The sequence below is a fragment of the Rosa rugosa genome, chromosome 5, assembly GCF_958449725.1.
Source record: "Rosa rugosa chromosome 5, drRosRugo1.1, whole genome shotgun sequence".
Taxonomy (NCBI): Eukaryota; Viridiplantae; Streptophyta; class Magnoliopsida; order Rosales; family Rosaceae; genus Rosa; species Rosa rugosa.
The window spans coordinates 47,537,155-47,558,705 of NC_084824.1; the positions used below are offsets into that span (position 1 = coordinate 47,537,155).

Genomic DNA, 21,551 nt, shown 5'->3' on the forward strand with positions numbered 1-21,551 from the left:
CCATGGGCTTTTAGGCCCGCGGGCCAAATGATGACCCCTAATCCAAGACTATCATGTCACATGATATTTTGAACGCAAGTAGAGGATAAAAGACGATGAGAATTAAGGTTGTTCTGCTCATATAATTGGACTTGGGCCATTTTTCGCAGCTTCACTTTGATTGGAAAGAAAGAAACAAAACTGTTGAGGAGAAACAGAGTAAACAGTTCAAAAAGAACGACTAATTTTTCAAGAGATTGGCTTGAAATTAAACAGAAGCTTTACCCACTAGCTAATTCAGAATTATGTACATGTTTACCTCAAATGTTCCCATGCAGCTCTACCAGAGTAGCTATTATAACCCAGGCACATACATCAAGTGATTTAACTGTTTTCAACACCACATATGGTACAATAATCTATTAAGCTTCATATTTTTCGTTGACAAACAAGTAATATTGGTTCTATTGCTGCTGGTTCTGCTGTCTCTGTTGGTTAAAATTGGGATGATTCTGCGGTGTGCCCTGAAGTGCTACCATATTAGATTGTAGATTCTGAGCATTTTGCGCCATGTTACCAAATGCACCTTGTGAACCATGTTGCTGTTGCTGCTGTAAAGGCATCATACCACCAGTATTTGTGGCTCCCATATTAAACACTGCATGCAAACACCCCAACGATATATGAGCCACAGTACATTGTTGACAAAATAGGAACAAGAGGCACCTGATTGCATTATTTATATGCAATTTAATGTCAAAGATAGAGAAAGGGTATATGTCAATACTTTGGTCGCTCAAAATCTGGGAAGCGTGACTTCTCTGGGGATTGTTGCCAGGCATTTCAAACTGTGGCAAAAGATCAAAATGACATTTAGTTGTCATAGTATCAGTGGTTGTCTAATACATGATGTCAAAATTCATATCAATAAAATGAAGATGCCAAGCAAAAAGGGGCACACAAACACAAACGTCACAAGATGGTAACTTCTGTAAATTATATAGATCAATATAATTCCATAAAGACCTCCTAGAACTTGCATATGATTCCCACAACCCCAAGGAATAAATTTCAGATAACTCCCTTGAGTGAATCACTTGTGGCTTGGTGTTCTTCAGCGGTGAAGAGGCAAAGCCTATCCGCATTATCGACTGGAATGTAATTAGACATTTAGAACTTAACACCAGAATTTCAGACAATTGTTGTTCTTTGGTCCATCACCAAAACATTACTCGGGACTGAAGTGATTACTATGTTCTCTACTTCTTAGGAAACTTTGGTTCCAAATGCTAGAGGCCCTCGCCAAGTATGACACCTCATTATATAAATCCATAATTCAAGAGTATCTCATTCGATGCTCGAAGGCATTTACCCCTTTCAATTCACCCATCTGTTATAATTAATTCACCAAGAAAAAACAAAGGATACCATATTAGCAGTGTACCTGCATTCGCGGCAGAACTGATTGTGAGGACATTGTTGCTGACATGTTTGGTATCTGGAACAGAAAGAATTAAAGATCAAATAAGACAGTGACTCAAAAGAGGATAGAAGATAGCATATTCCAAAAATCAAATAAAGCTTGAGTTGATGTTAAAATTATACTATATATATGAAATCCAAGCACAGAACTAATGTACTTACGGGGAGAAGCAGGCAATACAATCTAACATCCACTTTGCATCATGATGCAAGGAGAAATGACAGTTGAAGAAATCAATTGTAAAAAGTGAAACAATGAATAGAAAAATTATCTGACCATTTGATTTGGTGTTGTCTGAGCAGCATTAAACAGTGCACTATTAGCAGCACCAGAAAACTGACTAAGATGACGATTCATTTGACTTCCTGGGTTAAGTTGGTTTTGACCAATGCCATGTGGGACATGTCCAGAAGGCAACTGCCTACCCTGAAATTGCTGGTGACCCATTGATGGAGAAAATTGCATTTGATGTTGTCCATGTAACTAGACCAAAAACAAAAATTTATTGGTCTAACCCAGAATATAAAGAATTGCAGTAACTGATAAAAAAGTTCTTTTGATTGTTGATGCAAAAGTATATCTCAGTCAAATGCCTGTAACTATAAGAATAAAGGAAAGTGGTGGAGTGAGAGGGAGGGAGATAGAGTATAACAGGTTCATGGCCAACAGGCTCCTAAAAAAAGAAGTACAAGAAAAAAGAAGCTAGGCAACAAATTTACCGACTGGAACTTTTGCTGAGCCTGACCCTGCAAATCATGCAGCTGATGCAGTGGGTTCTGCAAAATCAACGTGAGCATCATAAGTCGCGTTCTCTAAATGACTGCAATGAAATTAATCTAGCAAGTGAAACAAAAACGTAAAAAAAGAACTGTTACGTCCCTAATTCATAATTTTGGCAAAATGGATCACTTCTAACTTCCTAAAGCTGCAATACAGTATATAGGTCATTTGCTATAAACCTTACTTGTCCAAGTCCTTGCATTCCCGATTGCCTAAATTGTTGCTGAGCCAGGAGTTGCTGTTGAGGAGGTAATTGCATCAACTTCTGCTGCTGCTGCTGCTGCTGTTGCTGCTGTTGTTGCTGCTTCTGTTGCTGGCTTTGTTGTTGAGGAGATGGCGTATTCATAATGTTTGTACTAGACCTTGGAGAGTTGGCATATGGTAATGGAGATGTTGTTGTGTTATCGAAGTTTGTAATACTTGTGCCACCAGGAGATGCAGCTGATCTTCCCATAAGTTGTGATCCGGGAACCTGCTTTTGAAATTGTTAGGCGAGATCTATAGAATGCAATTCTATTACAGAGACCTATATAATGCAATTCTATTGCAGGTGAAAACAGTTCACCAATTAGGTTTGAGGTGGACCCAACTCAACCTGCTTCCATATTAGTATGTATATAGTACAAGGAAAACTGAAGCAAAAGATCAGATAAGAAGCTGAGAAAAGATGATTATGAAAATAACAAGTATGGTTGTCAACCTGCTACTAAAGAATAGTTCAAAAATCAACTAGGATCAATCATCACGCCAACATCAAACTCAATTTGGGTAGACGGAAATCAAAATCCAAATTGAATATAGTAAAATCATTGCAGTCATAGTAATTTCAAAAACCCTTACAACCGACTTCACAGGCAGAAACCAAAGTAGAAAGTCCCGAGATAAGGCAAAGTGCTTTTATGGAAAGAGTTATTGAACTGGGTAAACTTTGAAGACCATGAGGATATATGCGCAAAGATGACCAGAATGAATGCCGGAAGAGAATAATAAAGGAAAAGAAACGGAGTTCCAGGTCCTTACAAACCCCTTTTCTGCAACTTATAAATGCAAACAGAGCTATAAGGATGAAAATAACGCTTTCTTACATAAAATGAATGCACAACCTAATGAAGTACTCTTCAGCATACTTTGATAAGCTTGCCTCACAAATTTGCAAGAAGAATTAAGGATTTAAATTCAATATGCAGCCCTTTAAGAAGTCTATGATCTAACAATTCTAACCTGCATCAACGGGCTCTGGCCAGACAAGTTACTTGATGATACAGGAGTATTCTTTGAGTACATACCTGAAAAATTAGTTAAAATCAGCCAAAAAGGAACGCAATACGACCTAAACCTCCAGGTTAATTTATGCTTGAACAAACAGTAACTCAATATTACCAGACGCTTCAGGAAATGCTTGCACACCACCATCACCACCACCACCGCCACCGAGCACATCTACCAGATGCATTGGAAGTGCAGGTGGATTCTGCCTTTGGTCTGGAGGTAACCGTAAAGCTGCACGCATACAAAAATCCATATAAAAATTCATAACCATACTCTGTATAATTAGAAAAACTAAGCAGCTGATATCACAACATCATAAGAACGTGGCGACTAAACCAATTGTATTGCATTTTGAAGAACCAAGAAGCCAAACTAAGGGAAATGAATGAAACCAGGCTACCAAAATCAGTTGAAGAAAACAGGTATTATTGGTTTACCGTCCCCATAATTAACAGCAGCCCGGAGTAGATTCTCCTGCTCTTGAATTTTAGCTGCCTGAGCTTTGTCCAGAGTAGGAACAACCGGAATGCCTTGCCGAGTACCAATGCAGTAGGCTTTTCGAGTGTCTGCCAATACTTTCTCGGCACTCTCACAAGCAGCTCCAATCATATCAATCCTAGCCTGAACCGAATCGGACCATACTTAGATTACGGAATTGAGAATATATATATATATATATATATATTGAAAACATAAAGCCTAGCAATTACCTTTAGCTTGTCAATTTGGGTCGAGATTGGGAGGCTCTGCAGCCCTAGAAGCAACTGCTCTCTCTTGGCGTTGTCCTCGACCTCCATCTCCGGCAAGAGCTTCGACGAAAGCATCACCGGCAACACCACGGCGTTCTCGGCGTTCACATTCTTTGGATAGACCACGAAGGCCTTGGAGACCTTTTTGATTTCGTCGACGATGTTGAAGAGCTCCAGGTTGACCATGGAGTACTGGCTCAGGAGGTCCTGCCATTTGGGAGTGGTGTTGGTGCGAGCGTGGCCGTCGAGGTCTTCGAGAATGCGGGTGATGTTTTTGAACAGGTTGGTGGCTCGGTCCTTGACGGACTTGAGGTTCAGCTGCTGCTGTACGGCGTCGTTTAGTCTCTCCACCGCCGCCGGTTGCGGTTGTTGCTGTTGGAGGGGCTGTGGAGGTTGGTTCTGTAGCGCGCCTTCCATGGCTGCCATTCTTGCTCGTCAATCCGAACGAAGGAGCGACAGAGAACTAAGTACAAGGATTTACAGAGAAAGCATTAGAACATGAATGGCATCTGGGCCACCTTCTGTTGCCTTGGAACTAGTTTGGTACTGGGCTTCTATTATTGGGCTTTTGGGCTTTTGAATTGGGTTGATGCTTCTAGCAGTGTTTGAGATTTTTTTTGGAAATGAAATTCGCATCATGTTTCTTTTTTTAGTATATTAAATAAGAATAAAACATGGAGTGTGGATTGTGGATTGTGGATTGTAAAATAAAGAGTGTGAATTTCACTCCTCATAAAAAAATGTGGTATACTATATTACCATCCATTAATAAACCTTTGATGCTCACTTATTCAAAAGCAAACCTAAGAACTATGCAATAACCATAACATAGAAATAGGCACAGTCTAAAAAACGAAAAAAGAATTAAATTTTCTCCTTGCCCTTAATGCTAGGGCTAGGAGGTTTAGTGAGAAACGCAGAGCATGCTTTCTATGCTCCAGCAACCTTCATGGATTTTGATAGTTGCTTGTTCTTGGATCCCAAGGGTCCGTCTACCACTCATCTTCTTTGGCCCAGTCTTTAACAGGCTTTCTTTTGGTACAAGTATACTGTCTGGGGCCTTAACCATGCACAATGACTTGTTTGTGAATCTAGAAGTGAATTCCAGCACTTTCATTTGCTTTGTAGGACATTCAGTGCATGCAGGGCGATCAAATAACTCTGGCAGCAAAATTTTCAGCTTTCTGAGAACAGAGAATGGGGAAGTAGGACATTCTCTCTTTAATACTTCATTCTCAGGCACCAGAACTAGAGCAAATGAGTCATCATTGCTATCATTCTGGTGAACATACTGCTCCCTAATCACAATTGGCTTGCGTGCAGATACATGGTCTTTTTGCCCAAAAAGAGCTATACTCACCGGAGGTAGCACTGCATTCTGAATGCCTTGAAACTTGAAAGCTCCATTCACAAACTTTCTATTAACAAAACCTAATACCAGACCAACTATCTCCAAATGTTTCTGTGCCACTTGTTCCACTCTTGGCGCAACCCTAGCAACCATGGGGCATGCTCCTCCCTCATGGAAAATCATATGACAAGCCTTACACTTGGCCACAAGCTAGGTTCTCGAAGAAGAAAGAAATCACCGCCTACACATTAGAGTCTGGCTTTAAAGTTTTCTTAAGGGAAAACGGTTTGGAGATCTCATGTGAAACACGAACCCTAACCTTGCCCTTATTCTTAAACAATTTCTCATCCAACTCGATATACATTCCAGCCACAGAAGCTATATTAACAGCAATTTTCCTTACTTCGAAGTCCACTGGGATGTTAGTAATGCGAACCCATAAGAACAAGACCGTCATGGTGACTGTACATACAACAAATACTTCATTGTCACAAGGTTTTATACTATCACCAGGACCCCGCAGGATCACCTAAGTGGCAGACCATGGGTCCGGCCTTGGGTGATACGGGTCCTACTCTGCCCAGTGGGGCTAGTCAAAGTACACACCAGAATCCTATATTAGCCTGAAAATTGTAAACCTGCGTCCCACATCGAAGAAAAGGGAAGCTCATACCCCTTGCTCGAGATATATATACCAAGCTCAACCACCTTTCTAGGGGTAATAACTTATTCCCTTTTACTGTTACTCAGTCAAATTAGATACATACCCTTACTTCAGCATCGGAGAAACATAAACTGTGCAATACGGTTTATATCTTTGACGTTGTGTATTTTCTTTGACAGGGGCCCGGAGTTATCTTGTACCCGCTAGCGGGTATAACATTCTGCATGACCACCTCGGAGAAGTCATCAGAAACAGTGACCTTGTGGATTGGCGAAACCCCATCGTACTCCTGCAGCACAACAGGTGCCTATTTGAAATGCCATGGTCCTCCTCTGATAACCCTGCTCCGATCATGTTTCAGATCGAAGGAGATCACAAAACGGTCTTCCTTCTTTGTTGGATCCGAAACTCTCTCTCCAGAACCCAGTCTCGCCGAAAAAGCGACGATTTTCGTTCAGATCAGCAGGTTGTCACACAAGTGGACGGGCAAGCAGGTAAGATTGCGAAGCCCTGTGCAGGGCTCTTCCATCCATTTTCTAGATATCAATGATCTCATTGCCAGCAAGGGCAAGAGAAGCAGCGAAGGAGGCAGTAACAGCATCGATGGACACCATAATCTCTTGGAAGAATTGGTCAGAAAAACAACCATCACGGTTCTAGGGTTTTGAGTGCGTTGAGGTAGCAGCGATTAGGGTTCTATACTCTTCTTGGTCATTTTACTCTTGGTTATTCAAAAATTGGTGCTTGGATATATTTGTTAATTAATATGCTTTATAGTATGTGATATGGCATTTCATTATAAGATCGACAAGAAAATTTAAATTCGAAAGATCTCAATATATTAAACATTCACAAAGAGGACCATCACATTTCAGATCTGTTTCATTACAACACTTCCTAATACATTACATCATAGTTTAAGTAAGCTAGCAACATTACCAAATCAACAGGATCGATCATAATAATTAAACATCAGATCAACAAACACAACAAGAATGAAAGATACCAGGATCCTTATTCTCTCGACCCCCATATATTAATCCAAGCAGATATCTATAAATATTATTCTAATGCGTGTTTAAATTAAACATGAGAGGAAACTACATGTACATAAGGATCTACCTATCACATAATGCTGCAACAGACATCATTAACATTATCTATAAAATGTGGCAATGTGCAATAACTACGACCGGTATTGACTGCTTCTATTCCCTTCATTGCTGCCTGCAGCATAAGAATACATTATCCATCAAACAATGAATAAGAGAACTTAATTTTATAATAATTGTATCAGTGATCGATACAATTAGCATGTACTTATACTATTATGTTCACCAATCACCATGGAACCAACCTTATACATATAGCCATGCCAGTAGAATAATAAGACTTAACCGAGCTGAGCTCGGCATAAAATTAATGATGTTGCTACTAGCTCTAAACTCTATAATCCTAAACTAGAGAGCTGAATTAAGGTGCGTAGTTATTTATCACCTCATTACTGAAATTCAGTGTCGCCGGTTGGCTCGCAGCTTTATACGATGTTGGTAGGTAATTTGCAGCTGGAAACGCAGAGACGTGCTTTTCCACAAAAGTGGTGTGGAGGTGGGAGTAGTTTTGATTCGGATAGCAGGAGGTGCAGAGATCGAAACTGTTGGGTCCGCCGGGAATAGAGCATTCCAGGCAAGTAAAATAACGTCCCTGAATCAAGGCATTGCATCCAAGGCCATCGCATGCCACGCTCAGATACGAAAAGGTAGTAGTGAAACAAGCCATTTTTCACAACCAGATCGATAACTAGCTAGAGATGATAAATAGTACCGACTCGTACAAACGCTACTCTAGACCATGTGCTAGCTACATATAAAGTCGTTCTAGTGGCTGTGGTTCGCCATTAATCTATCTCCCTATCCTTGCAGTGCTCTTCTTTAATTTTTGCCTCTATAGTTACCCCGGTAATTCGTACTCCTGTCTGCAATTAATAATGGTCTATCCTCCATATGCACGCACATAATGATTCCAACTGCGAAGAAAAGTCTTTAGAGCTTAAAAAGTGAAGCGACAACCATGGCCGGCTCTGAGATTTCAGGACCCTGTGTGAAAATAAAATGAGGTCTTAAAAACACCTTTGTAATTACACTTGCATGAATAGAGCTAACGTACTTTCGCTGAAAAAAACAAATAAAACAATTATTCCGTCAGGGCAATCTATATGCTATTTCCATAAAGCTCAAGCTGGTTGTCATCAGATTTTTTTTTTTTTTTTTTGGGTTAAAATATGATTGGAGATTGCAGAGCCTCCCAATCTAATTTATTAAAATAACTGAATTTTACAAGGGAGGACCACACCCATGGCCCTAGCAAAAAAAAAAAAAAACAGAAGAACTACAAAGGTACTAACCTTCAGCGCGCCTAACAAATTAGAAGCGACAAAAAAAACTACAACTCAAATAAACCGAAAATGCAGAAGACCAAGTGAGTCTCGTTGATAAAGATCTAGAAGAAAAGGGGAGCCTCATTCCAACAAACCAAGCCTTAGAGCAAGTCCACCGGAGGTCATAGTCATAGTCATAGTCATAGTCAAGAAAAACCTGACTACATGACCTTGAGATAGATATTCATGCTTCCACCGGAGTTTTTTTGACTGGCAAGGTTTTGCCTTTCATGACTACAGCCAAAGAAATAGTCAATTCCATGACTATTTTCCTGACCAGCCAAGCCCAGAACCCACTTGTGCAAGGCCCCCTCGTGGATGACGTCCTGCATGCAGTCATGGGAGATCGACGCGCCTTCATTTCAGGAGTGGATCACACGGACGCGACGCGTGGCGAGATGCCTGCGAGAAAGTGGAGCGCGCCAGTACGACAGCGACGCGTGGCGCAACAACTGAGAGAAAATGGAGCGCGCCAGAGATGGGGCCGGCCTGCCACGTGGATTCATCCCGTTGGTGGGTTTTGAATTCTGGGCCTAACGGTCAAGCAATCCCAGCCCTTCATTTCAATCAAATTTGCAATCCTACGGCAACCAAATTAACATGTATATATATATATATATTTGTAACAGTAATATATTATTATCCGTAAATATCCATTATTATCATTAAATATAGTTTATTTTTTTTAAAAAAAACCCACGGATAAACAGTGAATTACGTGAACAGTAGTATGAACAGTGTTATGAACAGTGAAAGAGTGAACAGTGTTGACCGGGCAAGAAAAACAACGGGTGCAAACCCATGTCCAGTGGCAGTGAATAGTAGCTTGACTGGTCGAATTCTTGACTTCTCGACTTTGACATTTCTTGACTACGGGTGCACTTGCTCTTATGATGACAAACCAACATTAGCAAGCAATGGACTGTTCAAACATTATTCACCAGGGTGTCAAGTTGGAAACAAACAAATTAATAAGAAGACATCTACTGATCAATTACCAACCGCTTTGATGACAATCACCCGATCAAGTACGTTCCCCAGTTGCAGTGAATTGACGAGACATGCATGTATGATTGATGCAAACTTACAAGAGTGACTGCAAAGTGAACTCTAGCCAGTAACTAGTAATCTTCTTCTTCTTCTTCAATAGCAAGACCAACCATAACAACTACGTTGACCCACCTATTGTTCGCTTTTTATTTGTATATATATGTTGCTTTAGTTAATTGGTTAACTCTCGTTTATTCTGAATTAAGCACCTTAGATCTAGCTATATGGTTTTCCACTGATATTCAAGGGATTCTAGGTCGACTTCCTTACTTATAATATACATATATAATTGGCTCTAGATTACTCAAAATTATGAATAGATGTACATCTATATAGGTTCACTAATAAAAGACAAACTCGATCGCGATGTACATGGATAGATTTTTGATCTACAATTCTTCGATGCCTCTAACATGGTAACAAAAATTACTTAAATTTTCTTTGTGAAAAAGATGCTACATTATTCATTAACAACAGTCTTGATCACAACTTGATTCCTCTAGTCCAACTTAAAAGGCATTTCCTTTGAGCCTAGCTTGTTGCTTATTTTCTTCTGTATTTCCCGCATTTTGTTTTTGCTTAAACGGTAATTTGGTTCTTGTTCTCTCTTTCCCTTTGTTCTTCTTTTTCTTGAAACGTTTAAATTAAAAAATAACTAACAAAAGCTTGATGAAACTTGACATTAATACAGAATAAATGTCGCCTAAAGAAATGCACTTCATCTCCAATTCGATCATGCATGAGAACGTCAACTTAGGGGATTCAGTCTTCAGGAGTACGTACGTGTCCATCTCATGACTATATACAACAAAATTAATCAATAAGATCATATACATGTACGTTTATCATATGTTGTACATCTCAAATATATATTAGAGGTTATATTAAGCAAATTCCTCTTAACATAATTATTTTTTATTTTTATTTTTTGAAAAGTACAAAATTAAATTTTTCAAAGCCCATAATTGCCATTTCTCTAATACGAAAACAATTTTATATTTCAAAGACATAATAGTACATTACATCAATAAAATCAGTTTTCTTTTTGTTGATAATAACCGCATATTTTTAGGTTTTTTTTTTTGTATAAAATTTTTTAGTGCGAAAAAAAAAAATATCGAAAAATCTAATTTTAAAGAACAGCTGAAATTACTCAAATAAATTTTAAAAAGCAAATTAGCATGTAGCACGTGCTAAAAGCTAGTGTACTTTGACAGGACTTGATTGCCATGTCTGATGCAAAGTAACAATATCAGAGCATCAATTACCCGTAGGAAAAATGAGATTTGACGAGGGACCACATTTAACGGAGAAATTATTAGGTGGTCCTGGACCACCACCTGGCATGACTGATATGGTAGTCCGGATTAATGGAAGAATGACACGTGCATATTACTAAGAGGAATTAAACTGTTTGTGGCATCGTTAACTCCGTCTCTCCTCTAACTCACGACAATGCATCATACTTGGACCTGGATCGAACTTCTTCTTCTTCACTCCTTCAACTGCCTTAAATTTCAGAACACCCAATTCTTATCTATTTTGTTTTACTACGTCTTCTCTATAATCCCATAATAGCATAATTGTTGATCTTTTCTTCTAATTGAAAGAGTTCTGGGGATGTTATGCATATGCCAAATAGATTCTAGAGATCTAAAATCAGAGATCTGAAGGGGAAGAGATTCGAGAGATCTAAAATCCAGAATCCAGATTGAAAGAGGCAATAAAGGTGGCCGATCGAGCTGATTCTAAGCAAAATCAACGTTTGCTGCATCGGGAAGGGCGAATTGGGAAAAAGTGATATATGGTGGTTTAATCTGTTCATTTGGGTGTGAAGGAAATCAGCGCCCCCACCCCTCTTTACAGTTTATTCATATTCAAATAAACTGGTATATGAATCTTTGATCTCATATAATCAGGAAAATTATTGATCAATTCGGACAATATTAAATTATTTAATCGTGAAGTTCATGTTCATTCATGGATCTATACTATAAACAACCTGTAAGGCTATAAGGACCATACTGAGCTATGAATTTCAAACTTCACAACAAAGAAATTAATCGCGTTGCCCAGAGATTAACGAAAAAGAGAAAATATTGAAGAAGAAGCTCTTGTTTGGTTTAAACGCAAAAGAAGACTTTCTACCAAAAAAAAAAAAATGCAGAAGAAGACGAGTTGTTTGTTGGGTTACTCTCCCAAACGACGTTATTCTCTTTTGTTAGCTGATGTTGTTAACATTTTAACAATAATCCACATGTCTTAGAGTTATTGGTTTGGACCTGTTTGGCGCAAAAACCAGTTGGCTTGCAAACTGTCTCTTTTGAACGTGTGCGCAGGCGTGCCAGCACCGTGGGGTGCAGTCGTCGGGGTAGTCGCTTGACCTGACTTCTTCTTTAAGCGTTTGTGGACGAGGAGAGCACCAACCTCGCCACAAGGTTCTTCTCTAGCCTTACGGATAAGGACTTTCTGCCTTACGGATAAGGACTTTGGGTGTGATCTCTTCGCGTCACCGAATCGATACTTAGTATTGTAGGCTAAGCAGAGCAATCACTGGGAAGTTTGGAGAAAGCACGGGTTGCGCTAAAGCGTGACTTTAGCTTCGCTGGGTTGCGAGGGCGTTACCCTTGCTTCGCTGGTAGTAACGGTGGCGGTTGCGCTCGCAGTCGGCTCCTGGGGAGACTAGGACTGGAAGTACGGTCGCCGGTTGGTTTGGTGATTGTACATACTAGAGAAGTCTCAACTAAGTTTGGCACTATCGGCTGGGCCCATCGGTACTCCCATGTACTATGCCATGGGCCGGGTTCACGACCCACCATGGCGGGGCTCATTTGGGATGCCACCCCGGGCACCCAGGGCCCTGGGCAAGGCCAGCACAGCCCAACTATTTACACACAGGAAGACTGATATGGCATCAGAAGAACAGCTAGTGTCCCACATCGAAGATGGGGGAGACTTCCTTCACATGCTCGAGTATAAAGGCATTAGCACAACCACCTTTTACGGGTAATAACTCCTTTGTCTACTATTTACTTACTATACACCTATATTAGCTTCTCACTCAAGCATCGGAGAGGTGTAAACCATCCGGTACGGTTTACCCCTCTAAGCGTGTGTTCTTAATACAGGATTTAGGAGGTGCATCGGTACCCCAGACGGTATAGCATTCTGTGTGAGGTACCCGGAGAAAGCCACCAGAAACATTGGCGCGCCAGATAGGGGACTAATCATGACTGAGCCGGAAGGAACGGCAGGAGAGGGTAGAAGTGTCGCCCGGGCACTGATATTCTCTCCGGGTACTTCATCAGCAGAAGCGCCGGGTGTTGAAGAAATTCATGGTCTCGGATCCTCGGACCCGCATGTCCCGGACCAAGTGTCTCCGGTATCGGAATTGGAATCCATGTGGGCGGAGATAGCAGCCTTCAGGGAACAATCCAGGATCGATCGGGAACAACAGAGTACCGATAGGGAAACAAACCGCCTTACGCAACAGAAAATGCAGGAGCTGGAAGATGAAAACACAGCGCTGGCCCGAGCACTGGACCGGAGGCATCAGCACAACGAGGCGCTCACCCAGGCCCTGGCTAGGGCATCCCAACCAGCAACGGGCGTGAACGCTGCCCAGCGGGTAATCCAAGTACCGGTAGAGTTGTTCCCGGAAAGCTTGAGGCATCTACCACCACCACCGTTGCCACAGCCAGTACCGAATATTCCCCCGGTAACCGACGCAAACACGGCATTACTTGTGCAAATGAGCAACTCTTTGCACGCTCTGCAGGCAAGGGTGCAGGCCACAGAAACCAGGGACACATGGAGGGCCCTGGCCACCTACGAGGACCGCCCGGGTCCTTTCACCCAACAAGTCAGAGGAGCCTTTCGAGCGGATATGTCGAAGCCACTGAAGATTGACTATACGGGGGTTGGAGACCCCTATCAGCATCTACAGGCCTTCCGCTCGCAAACAAGCGCCAAGGGATATACGGATGAGGTGTGTTGTAATATGTTCCAGGAAACCTTGTCAGGGGAAGCTTTGAGTTGGTTCTACGAACTGCCGGTCGGTTCTGTAGGGAACTTCAAGGAGTTAGCTGACAAGTTTGTAGCTCGATTCATCTTACGCACCGATGGGATACACACACCAAAGGGCCTGTTAAAGGTCCAGCAGGGAGAGAATGAGACTTTGAAGTCTTTTGTAAACCGGTGGCAGGCGGCTACCGCCAAGTGCCGGGACCTTAATAAGGAACTGGCCGAGCTGGCTTTCAGGAGAGGCTTAAGGCGCGGAGAATTTCTCTATGGGATTAACCATAATCCTCCAGCCAACTACGACGAGCTGATGGCCACTGCCATCAGACATGCCCAGGCCGAATTCGAAACCTACGGGGATACCCCCAGACCAGAGCTAAGGGTACCAACCCCGGCTTCAACTGTCAGGGATGAGCCACGAAAGAGGGAGTGGGCCCATAGTCATGACAGGTCACCCCATACCTCGGGCAAAAGAAGCAAAGAGTCCTCATCCAGGACTAACAGTTATGGGACCACTCACCATCAGCGGGAGCTAGGGGTACAGCAGGCCCCGCGAACACCACCCCCCCCCCCCCCCCGGTATGAGGTGTTCACAATCCTTAACGCTTCATACGAGACTATTTGGAATGAAAGTAAGGATGAGATACCGGGCCCACCCCCAAGGAAGTTCCCGAAGAGTAAACTTACCCAGCAAGATACCGGAAAGTTCTGCACTTATCACGAGGATGCCGGACACAATACCAATCTCTGTGTTGCTTTAAAAAATACTATCGAGTCCCTTATCCAGAGGGGCAAGCTTCAGCGGTACCTGCCTGCTAAGGAGATAGGAGCGGTGGACGTGTACGGCCAAATCTTCACGATCCACGGTGGGGGCCCGAAGGAATTACATCCCCAGAGGAAGAGGCGAAATTCTAGTTTCGGTCATCCGGAAGTTTTCAACTTCCACAAGGCCCCGCGGCAGGATGGAGGTACCGGATGGACATCGGTGACATTCCTACAGGAGGAGGAGGCCGATCTGAAAATGCCCCATGATGATCCCTTCTTAATCACGCTCCAAATGGACCATTATATAATGTCCCGGGTTCTCGTGGACACCGGGGCCTCAGTTAGCGTATTATTTCGCGATGCGTACAAAGCTTTGAACAGAGGGAGAGCCAAGCTGTCGCAGGATAATGAGCCCCTCATTAGCTTTTCAGGGGATATCGTCCAACCACTCGGATCAGATTACCTATCGATCACGGTAGGCGAAAGCCCAAATTGTTCAACCATCAAAACAGAGTTCATCGTGGTGGACTGCGTCTCATCCTATAATGCTATCCTAGGCCGACCGGCACTTTGGCGTCTGAAAACCTTCATTGCAGGTCACATGCTGATGATGAAAGTGCCAACCCCGGTCGGCATTGCTACAATCCGGGGTGACCAGGCCGCAGCGAGGAAATGTTATTCATTGACCGTATCTCGCGGTAAGGGAAAGTCTGAGATGTTGCCCGTGGCTACTAACCCTCTGTCGGAAAGGTACGAGGATCCCAGGGACGATACCGATTCAGACGAAGAACGGCCCGGTGCCGTAGAGGACATTGAGGAGGTGGTGCTATCAGAGCAGTTCCCGGACAGGACTGTTAAGATAGGTACTAAGCTCTCTCCGGTTATCAGGGAAAGGTTGATCTCGTTCCTCCGCTCAAACTCATCTGCATTCGCCTGGTCATATGAGGACATGCCCGGTATACCAATGGAGATAGCCACGCACAATCTTAGTATTGTCCCTTATTCAGCACCGGTAAGACAAAAGAGGAGGGCCTTCACACATGATAAGTACCGGGCTATCCAAGCTGAAGTAAAAAAGTTGATGGCCATCAACTTTGTCAGGGAAGTCACGTATCCCCGGTGGTTAGCCAACGTGGTCATGGTGCCAAAGAAATCTCAGGGATCATGGCGCATGTGTGTGGACTACACAAACCTCAACCGGGCATGCCCCAAGGATAGCTTCCCGCTCCCGCGAATTGACCAACTAATGGACTCCACTGCTGGGTACCGGTTACTCAGTTTCATGGATGCGTTCAGTGGGTACAATCAAATTCGAATGAACCCGGCAGACGAGGAGCACACTGCCTTCACCATAGACAAGGGTCTCTATTGTTACCAGGTCATGCCTTTCGGATTAAAGAACGCAGGTGCCACTTATCAGTAACTCGTCAACTCTATGTTTGAAGAAGTTATCGGTACTATCATGGAAGTTTACGTGGACGATATGCTGGTAAAAAGTTTAACTCCGGAGGACCACGTAACCAACTTGTCAATCGTCTTCACCATCATATTACGCAATGGTATGCGGCTTAACCCGCAGAAGTGCATCTTCGGGGTCGAGGTAGGAAAGTTTCTCGGGTACATCATTAGCCACAGGGGAATCGAGGCCAACCCGGAGAAGGTGCAGGCTATATTAGACATGGTATCCCCAACCTACCGGAACGAGGTCCAATCTCTTACAGGCAAGGTGGCCGCCCTGTCAAGGTTCATCTCCAGGCTGACGGACAAGTGTACTCCTTTCTTCAAACTGCTAAAAACCCAGCACGTCGAAGTAATAGCCTGGACAGCTGAGCACGAGGCTGCTTTTATTGGCTTGAAGGCGTACTTATCAGCGGTACCTCTACTTTACAAACCTGTTCCAGGAGAAATGCTCTACATATATCTGGCGGCATCTTCAACGGCTGTAAGCTCAGCTTTGATTAGGAAGGACTCCGATTGCGAGTACCCGGTGTACTATGCTGGAAAGGGGTACACTGGTGCAGAATCCAGGTACCCGGACATTGAAAAAATAGCACTGGCCCTCCTGGTATCGGCCCGGAAGCTAAGGCATTACTTCCAAGCACATTCAATCACCGTTTTCACTAATCACCCGCTGAGGCAGGTTTTGCAGAAACCGGAGACATCGGGCAGGTTAATTAAGTGGGCCATCGAACTGGGAGAGTTCGATATCAAGTACCAACCCCGGACAGCTATCAAGGGCCAGGCAGCGGCAGATTTTATTTCTGAGGCGATTCCCTCCCATAACCCTTCCTAGGAATCACCTGAACCACCAGCCCCGGATCCGCCTCCACCGAGCACTTGGCGATTATATGTTGATGGCGCATCCAACAAGAAAACAAGTGGAGCCGGTATCCTGCTAATTAGCCCGGACGATCAAGTGTACGAGTACGCCCTCAAATTTGCCTTCAAGGCATCCAACAACACCGCAGAGTACGAGGCACTCATAGCAGGTCTGCAGATCGCCCGGGAACTAGGGGTGCAGCACCTTAGTATTTTCAGTGATTCCCAGTTAGTCGTAAACCAGGTCAGCGGTAACTTCGAGGCAAAGGAGCCCCACATGTCCTCTTACCAGGCTCTGGCTCGGGCATTAGTGCAGAGGTTTACCTCCTACATTTTTACCCAAATACCGAGGGCAGAAAACGACAAGGCAGACGCCCTTGCTAAGCTTGCATCAACTTCCCCAAGTCCTACCTATGGAGCCACTAAAGTCGAAATACTCGAGAGACCTAGCACCTCTAAAACGGTGTCAGAAATGTTCGCTGTGGATCACACAGCTTCGTGGATGGACCCAATTCTGAAGTACATGATCGACGGCCTGGCACTGGATGATAAGGTCGAGGCCAGAAGACTGCAGTTAAGGTCAGCTCGATACACGATCATGAATGGCAAGCTATACCGGAGAGGCCACTGCTTCCCCAGTCTGAGGTGTGTAACACCGGAGGAAGGTCACAAAATAATGAAGGACATACATGCTGGTGTATGCGGTAACCATGCCGGAGCCCGGTCTCTTGCACACAAGACCCTAAGGGCAGGATATTTCTGGCCAACCATGTCGGCCCTAGCCCAAACAATATCCAGTTCTTGCCACAAGTGCCAAATGTATGCAAATATCCCAAGGGCACCGCCCATTGCTCTCTCCATCCTCCTGGCACCGTGGCCGTTCTGTCAGTGGGGTTTGGACTTGATTGGTAAACTTCCCACTGCAGTGGGACAATTCAAATACGCCATCGTCGCTGTGGACTATCAAACAAAGTGGGTTGAAGCAGAACCTCTTGTCGCCATCACCACGGAAAAGGTAAAAAATTTCCTGTGGAAGAACATCTACTGCAGGTTTGGAGTCCCGGACACCATAATCACGGACAATGGTACCCAGTTTGACAATGATGAGTTGAGGGCTTACACAGAGAACCTGGGCACCAGGATTCTATATGCATCCCCGGCCCACCCCCAGACCAACGGTCAGGTCGAGGCTGTCAACAAGATTATCAAGAAGATACTGAAAAAGAAGCTCGACGATGCCAAGGGACTTTGGGCTGCTAAACTCCCGGAGGTGTTGTGGGCTATCAGGACCACGGCAACGGAGGCCACCGGAGAGACCCCATTCTGCATGGCTTTCGGGACAGAAGCGGTACTCCCTATTGAAACACAGGTCCAGAGTCCCCGGATCGAATACTTCGATGCGGGTACCAACTCGGAAGGCCTACAACTCGATGCCGATTTATTAGAGGAATGAAGGGATGTGGCACACATGCATAACTTGGCTAACAAGCGGAGGATAGCTCGCTACTACGATGCCAAGGTACAATCCCGCACACTGAAGTTGGGGGACTGGGTCATGAAGCAAGTCTACCCAGAGCCCCGGGGACTGGATCCATCCTGGACAGGCCCTTACGAGATCATTGAAGAGGTAGGCCTCGCAACCTTTTTTATCCGGGACATGGACGGAGTCGTATCCCGGCATCCATGGAATACCCAGCGCCTGCGGTACTATTACAAGTAGCTCCGGGAGCATCTTGTCCTAGCTTTTGCTTTTTGACCATACAGCTATGGCAAGCTACCCATCGGGTACTCATTCTGTATTTAACCACCATGTGGTATTTGAATGGAAAAATGAATTATTCAGACCATTTCTAGCATTTTTTTTACCTACCCCGGACATGCCCGGACATAGCTATTGTCAGTTACTCTATTCCGGTAATAAGTAATGCAAGTAAGTGCTTAAGGTACAAAATCCTAGAAATTTTAATTCCTTTCCAATTCCCATTCAAATTCAAAAAATCTTAATCCACAAAAGCCTGGACTACCAAGCACAGGAATTACGCCATTGTTCAAGGCAAGGGTAACTTCTACTAAAAAAAAAAAAAAAAAAAAAAAAAAACATATACAAAAAAAAGGAATCCAGGTATTACTGCTCCCCACCGGTACTCTGGGATCCACCGGCACCAGACCTGGCCGCAGCATCCTTGTCTTTCTTCTTCTTCTCAAGAAGGCCCCGCCTGAATTTGGCCTCGTCCAAGTACCCGGCCGCCACCCATTCCTTGAACTTCATGATAACAGCTTTGTCTTGGGCAGCAGCCAGCATGGCAATGAGCTCTTCGGAGGCCTTGTACTCCTCTACAGCCTCGTGCTTCTCCGCGGGAAGACGCTCCTCCAGGTAGTCTGCTTTCTCCTTCCAGGATGTGGCAGACTCCGCAGCCTCTTTTTCGGAGTCCCGGGCACTTTTCACCTCTTCCCGGGCCTCAGAGATTTAAGATTCAAGCTCCGCAATCCGCTGCTTGGCCGCGTCCATCTCGGCAACCAGGGGAGTCAAAGACTCAATCTTCTTCTTCAAGGAGTCCCGCTCCTTCTCCAGCTTGGCCTTCTCGCCATGAAGAAACTTCACCTGCCCGGAGAGATTGCTAACCTCCTCCTTCAGTTGAGTATCTTCCTCGCTGGCATCCACCGCGTACACATTGAAGAGTGCCTGCAAGCGCACCGATTAAAATATATATATGGTAATAAAAGGCTACAAGGGTAAAGCTAACTCGTACCCGCATCATGGATTCCCGAGCAATACGGCGATTCTCTTTGGGAGTATTGTCTTTGGCCCGCACCCGGTCGAGATCAATATCCTTCAGGTCACTAAGCATGCACCGCACGAACTTCTCATCAGCAACCCCGTACTCACTCAGCAGCTGCTTGATGGGCTTTTTGGGGATTACCGGAAAGGCAGGAGAGAACAGGGCAAGCGAAGGCGACGACTCGGGTACCGGGTGATCCTTCTTCTGTCTCTTAGCACCGGATCCCTTAACGTCCCGGCCGGTGTACGTCACCTCGAGCTTCTCACTTCGGTGCCGATGCTTGTGAGATCTCTTTTTCTCACCCGGAAGCAAGGCCTCATCACTCCCAGTGGAGCGGGAGGAGATAGATACGGAGGCCGGTGCTTTTTCCTTTCCGGTATCAGCAATTGTAATGACGTCAGCAACTGACGGCTGTGCGACTTGGGTCGCGGGAGCTTCAGGGTCAGGTTCCCCATACCCCGCATCAGTAAGCTCCAGTAGGGTCTCTTCAACGGACCGACCCGTAGTTTTCGACCCTAGGTCGACTTCAATGTGAAGGGCGTCTTCTCCCTGCCCCATCAGCATATCCATCAGCTGATTATCATCCATCTTGTCCTCCTCTTTGCCTTTCCGGGGTTTCCTCTTCGGTGCTTTCACTGCAATCAGTTCGAAGTTAGTCAAGGAAAAAGGATAGGGTGACATACAAAAAAAAAAAACAAAAAAAAACCTTTCAGCCTCACCGGGAAGCCATCCTTGTCCTAGCCTATAAAGTATAGAGTGCCGGATGAATCTATAAGAGCTCCTCTCCTTCTCACTCCAAACGGCATATACCCGGGCTATCCTCTTCCTTTCTACCTCAGACAAACTGTAGGCCTGGTCCCCGATGGCTTGGAAGGTACTGGTCAGCTGCCACTTCTTATTTTTGATTTGCCACCGGCCCCCGGCTAGAAATACTTTGTTCCTCCACCTTTTGCTCATCGAGGAAGGCATATCGGTAACTAGCGGTTCGTAGTCCCTAGCAGCAAATGTCACCGTACCCGCACAGGACAGCTTCCTCGAGTACAGGACCCTGTGCACCGCGCGGAATTCATTTACGGAAGGCCACCCTTGTTGGCACAAGTCCCACATGGCCAACATACTGTATATTTGACGAATAGCATTCGGGGTCAGCTGCCCCGGTGACAGGTTCAGCATCCGCAGCAGATACTGTAGGCACCGGGGCAGAGGTAGCGATAATCCTTGGTGGAACTGATTCTCGTGCAGCGCCACCCACCCCGGGGCAGGATTTGCGGCCATCTCTCCATCCTTGAGAGGCCTAAGCTCTACTGTATCCGGTATTCCCCACTTCAGTCGCATGGCGATGATCTCCTTCATCGTCATACTTCTCCGGGGTTCGTCGCATACGGTCCCGTCCGCAAGTGTATACCTAGGCTTCGGTATGCCCTCGGGAATTGCCACTGTGACTACCGGGGCCTCCGCCGACCCTCCCTCGCTCTCACCCTCGTCGGACTCCTCACTGCTCTCCGAGAACACCCCAGTCGAGGATCCGGTATTCTCTGCTAATTGACTTACTTGCGCCAAGTACCGATCGATGTCCACTTCAGCTTGCCTGGTAGAGGACTGGTACGACGATCCCGCATCCCCACCCTTGGTTTCTGATTCCATCCTAACTACGATACCGGGGACTTCAAACTCGATGTATCTGGAATCAGAAGCACAAGGGTTAGCCTAGCCAGATCTAAGACCATGGTGAAGCGCGGATCACTCCCCACTTCAAACGAAAAACCCAGAAAAACCCAGAAATCCAAGCAAAGTCCATAAACACCCAATCGGCTGTAGCAATCCCTACCCACTTTCACATATTGCTTATTCTGAAAAACCCAGAAACGCAAGCAAACAAAAAACCCAGAAACGCAAACAAACAAA

General features: G+C 44.7%; 2 protein-coding genes across 2 annotated transcripts; both read right to left on the bottom strand.

The window, feature by feature from the left end:
* Positions 1–241: 241 nt before the first annotated feature.
* Positions 242–4,764, bottom strand: LOC133710771 (mediator of RNA polymerase II transcription subunit 8). The gene is made up of 10 exons (XM_062136903.1): positions 4,222–4,764; positions 3,949–4,132; positions 3,623–3,742; positions 3,464–3,528; positions 2,427–2,714; positions 2,182–2,238; positions 1,739–1,945; positions 1,424–1,477; positions 767–827; positions 242–637 (listed from the first exon to the last, which is right to left on the bottom strand). Exons 1-10 carry the CDS (start codon positions 4,684–4,686, stop codon positions 444–446), a joined length of 1,695 nt encoding a protein of 564 aa, XP_061992887.1. The 5' UTR covers positions 4,687–4,764; the 3' UTR covers positions 242–443.
* Positions 4,765–7,127: 2,363 nt separating this feature from the next.
* Positions 7,128–8,367, bottom strand: LOC133712564 (uncharacterized). The gene is made up of 2 exons (XM_062138668.1): positions 7,773–8,367; positions 7,128–7,502 (listed from the first exon to the last, which is right to left on the bottom strand). Exons 1-2 carry the CDS (start codon positions 8,052–8,054, stop codon positions 7,401–7,403), a joined length of 384 nt encoding a protein of 127 aa, XP_061994652.1. The 5' UTR covers positions 8,055–8,367; the 3' UTR covers positions 7,128–7,400.
* Positions 8,368–21,551: the final 13,184 nt, after the last annotated feature.

Bases quoted from the DNA above. Each gene is read 5' to 3' on its own strand.
- LOC133710771 (XM_062136903.1), bottom strand. From the start codon at position 4,686: ATGGCAGCCATGGAAGGCGCGCTACAGAACCAACCTCCACAGCCCCTC. The intron at 1,946-2,181 runs GTAAATTTGTTG...TTTTTGGTCTAG, and splicing joins CTCAGCAAAAGTTCCAGTCG to TTACATGGACAACATCAAAT. The intron at 638-766 runs GTATTGACATAT...GTTTGCATGCAG, and splicing joins CCAGATTTTGAGCGACCAAA to TGTTTAATATGGGAGCCACA.
- LOC133712564 (XM_062138668.1), bottom strand. From the start codon at position 8,054: ATGGCTTGTTTCACTACTACCTTTTCGTATCTGAGCGTGGCATGCGAT. The intron at 7,503-7,772 runs GTGATAAATAAC...CTTATGCTGCAG, and splicing joins CACTGAATTTCAGTAATGAG to GCAGCAATGAAGGGAATAGA.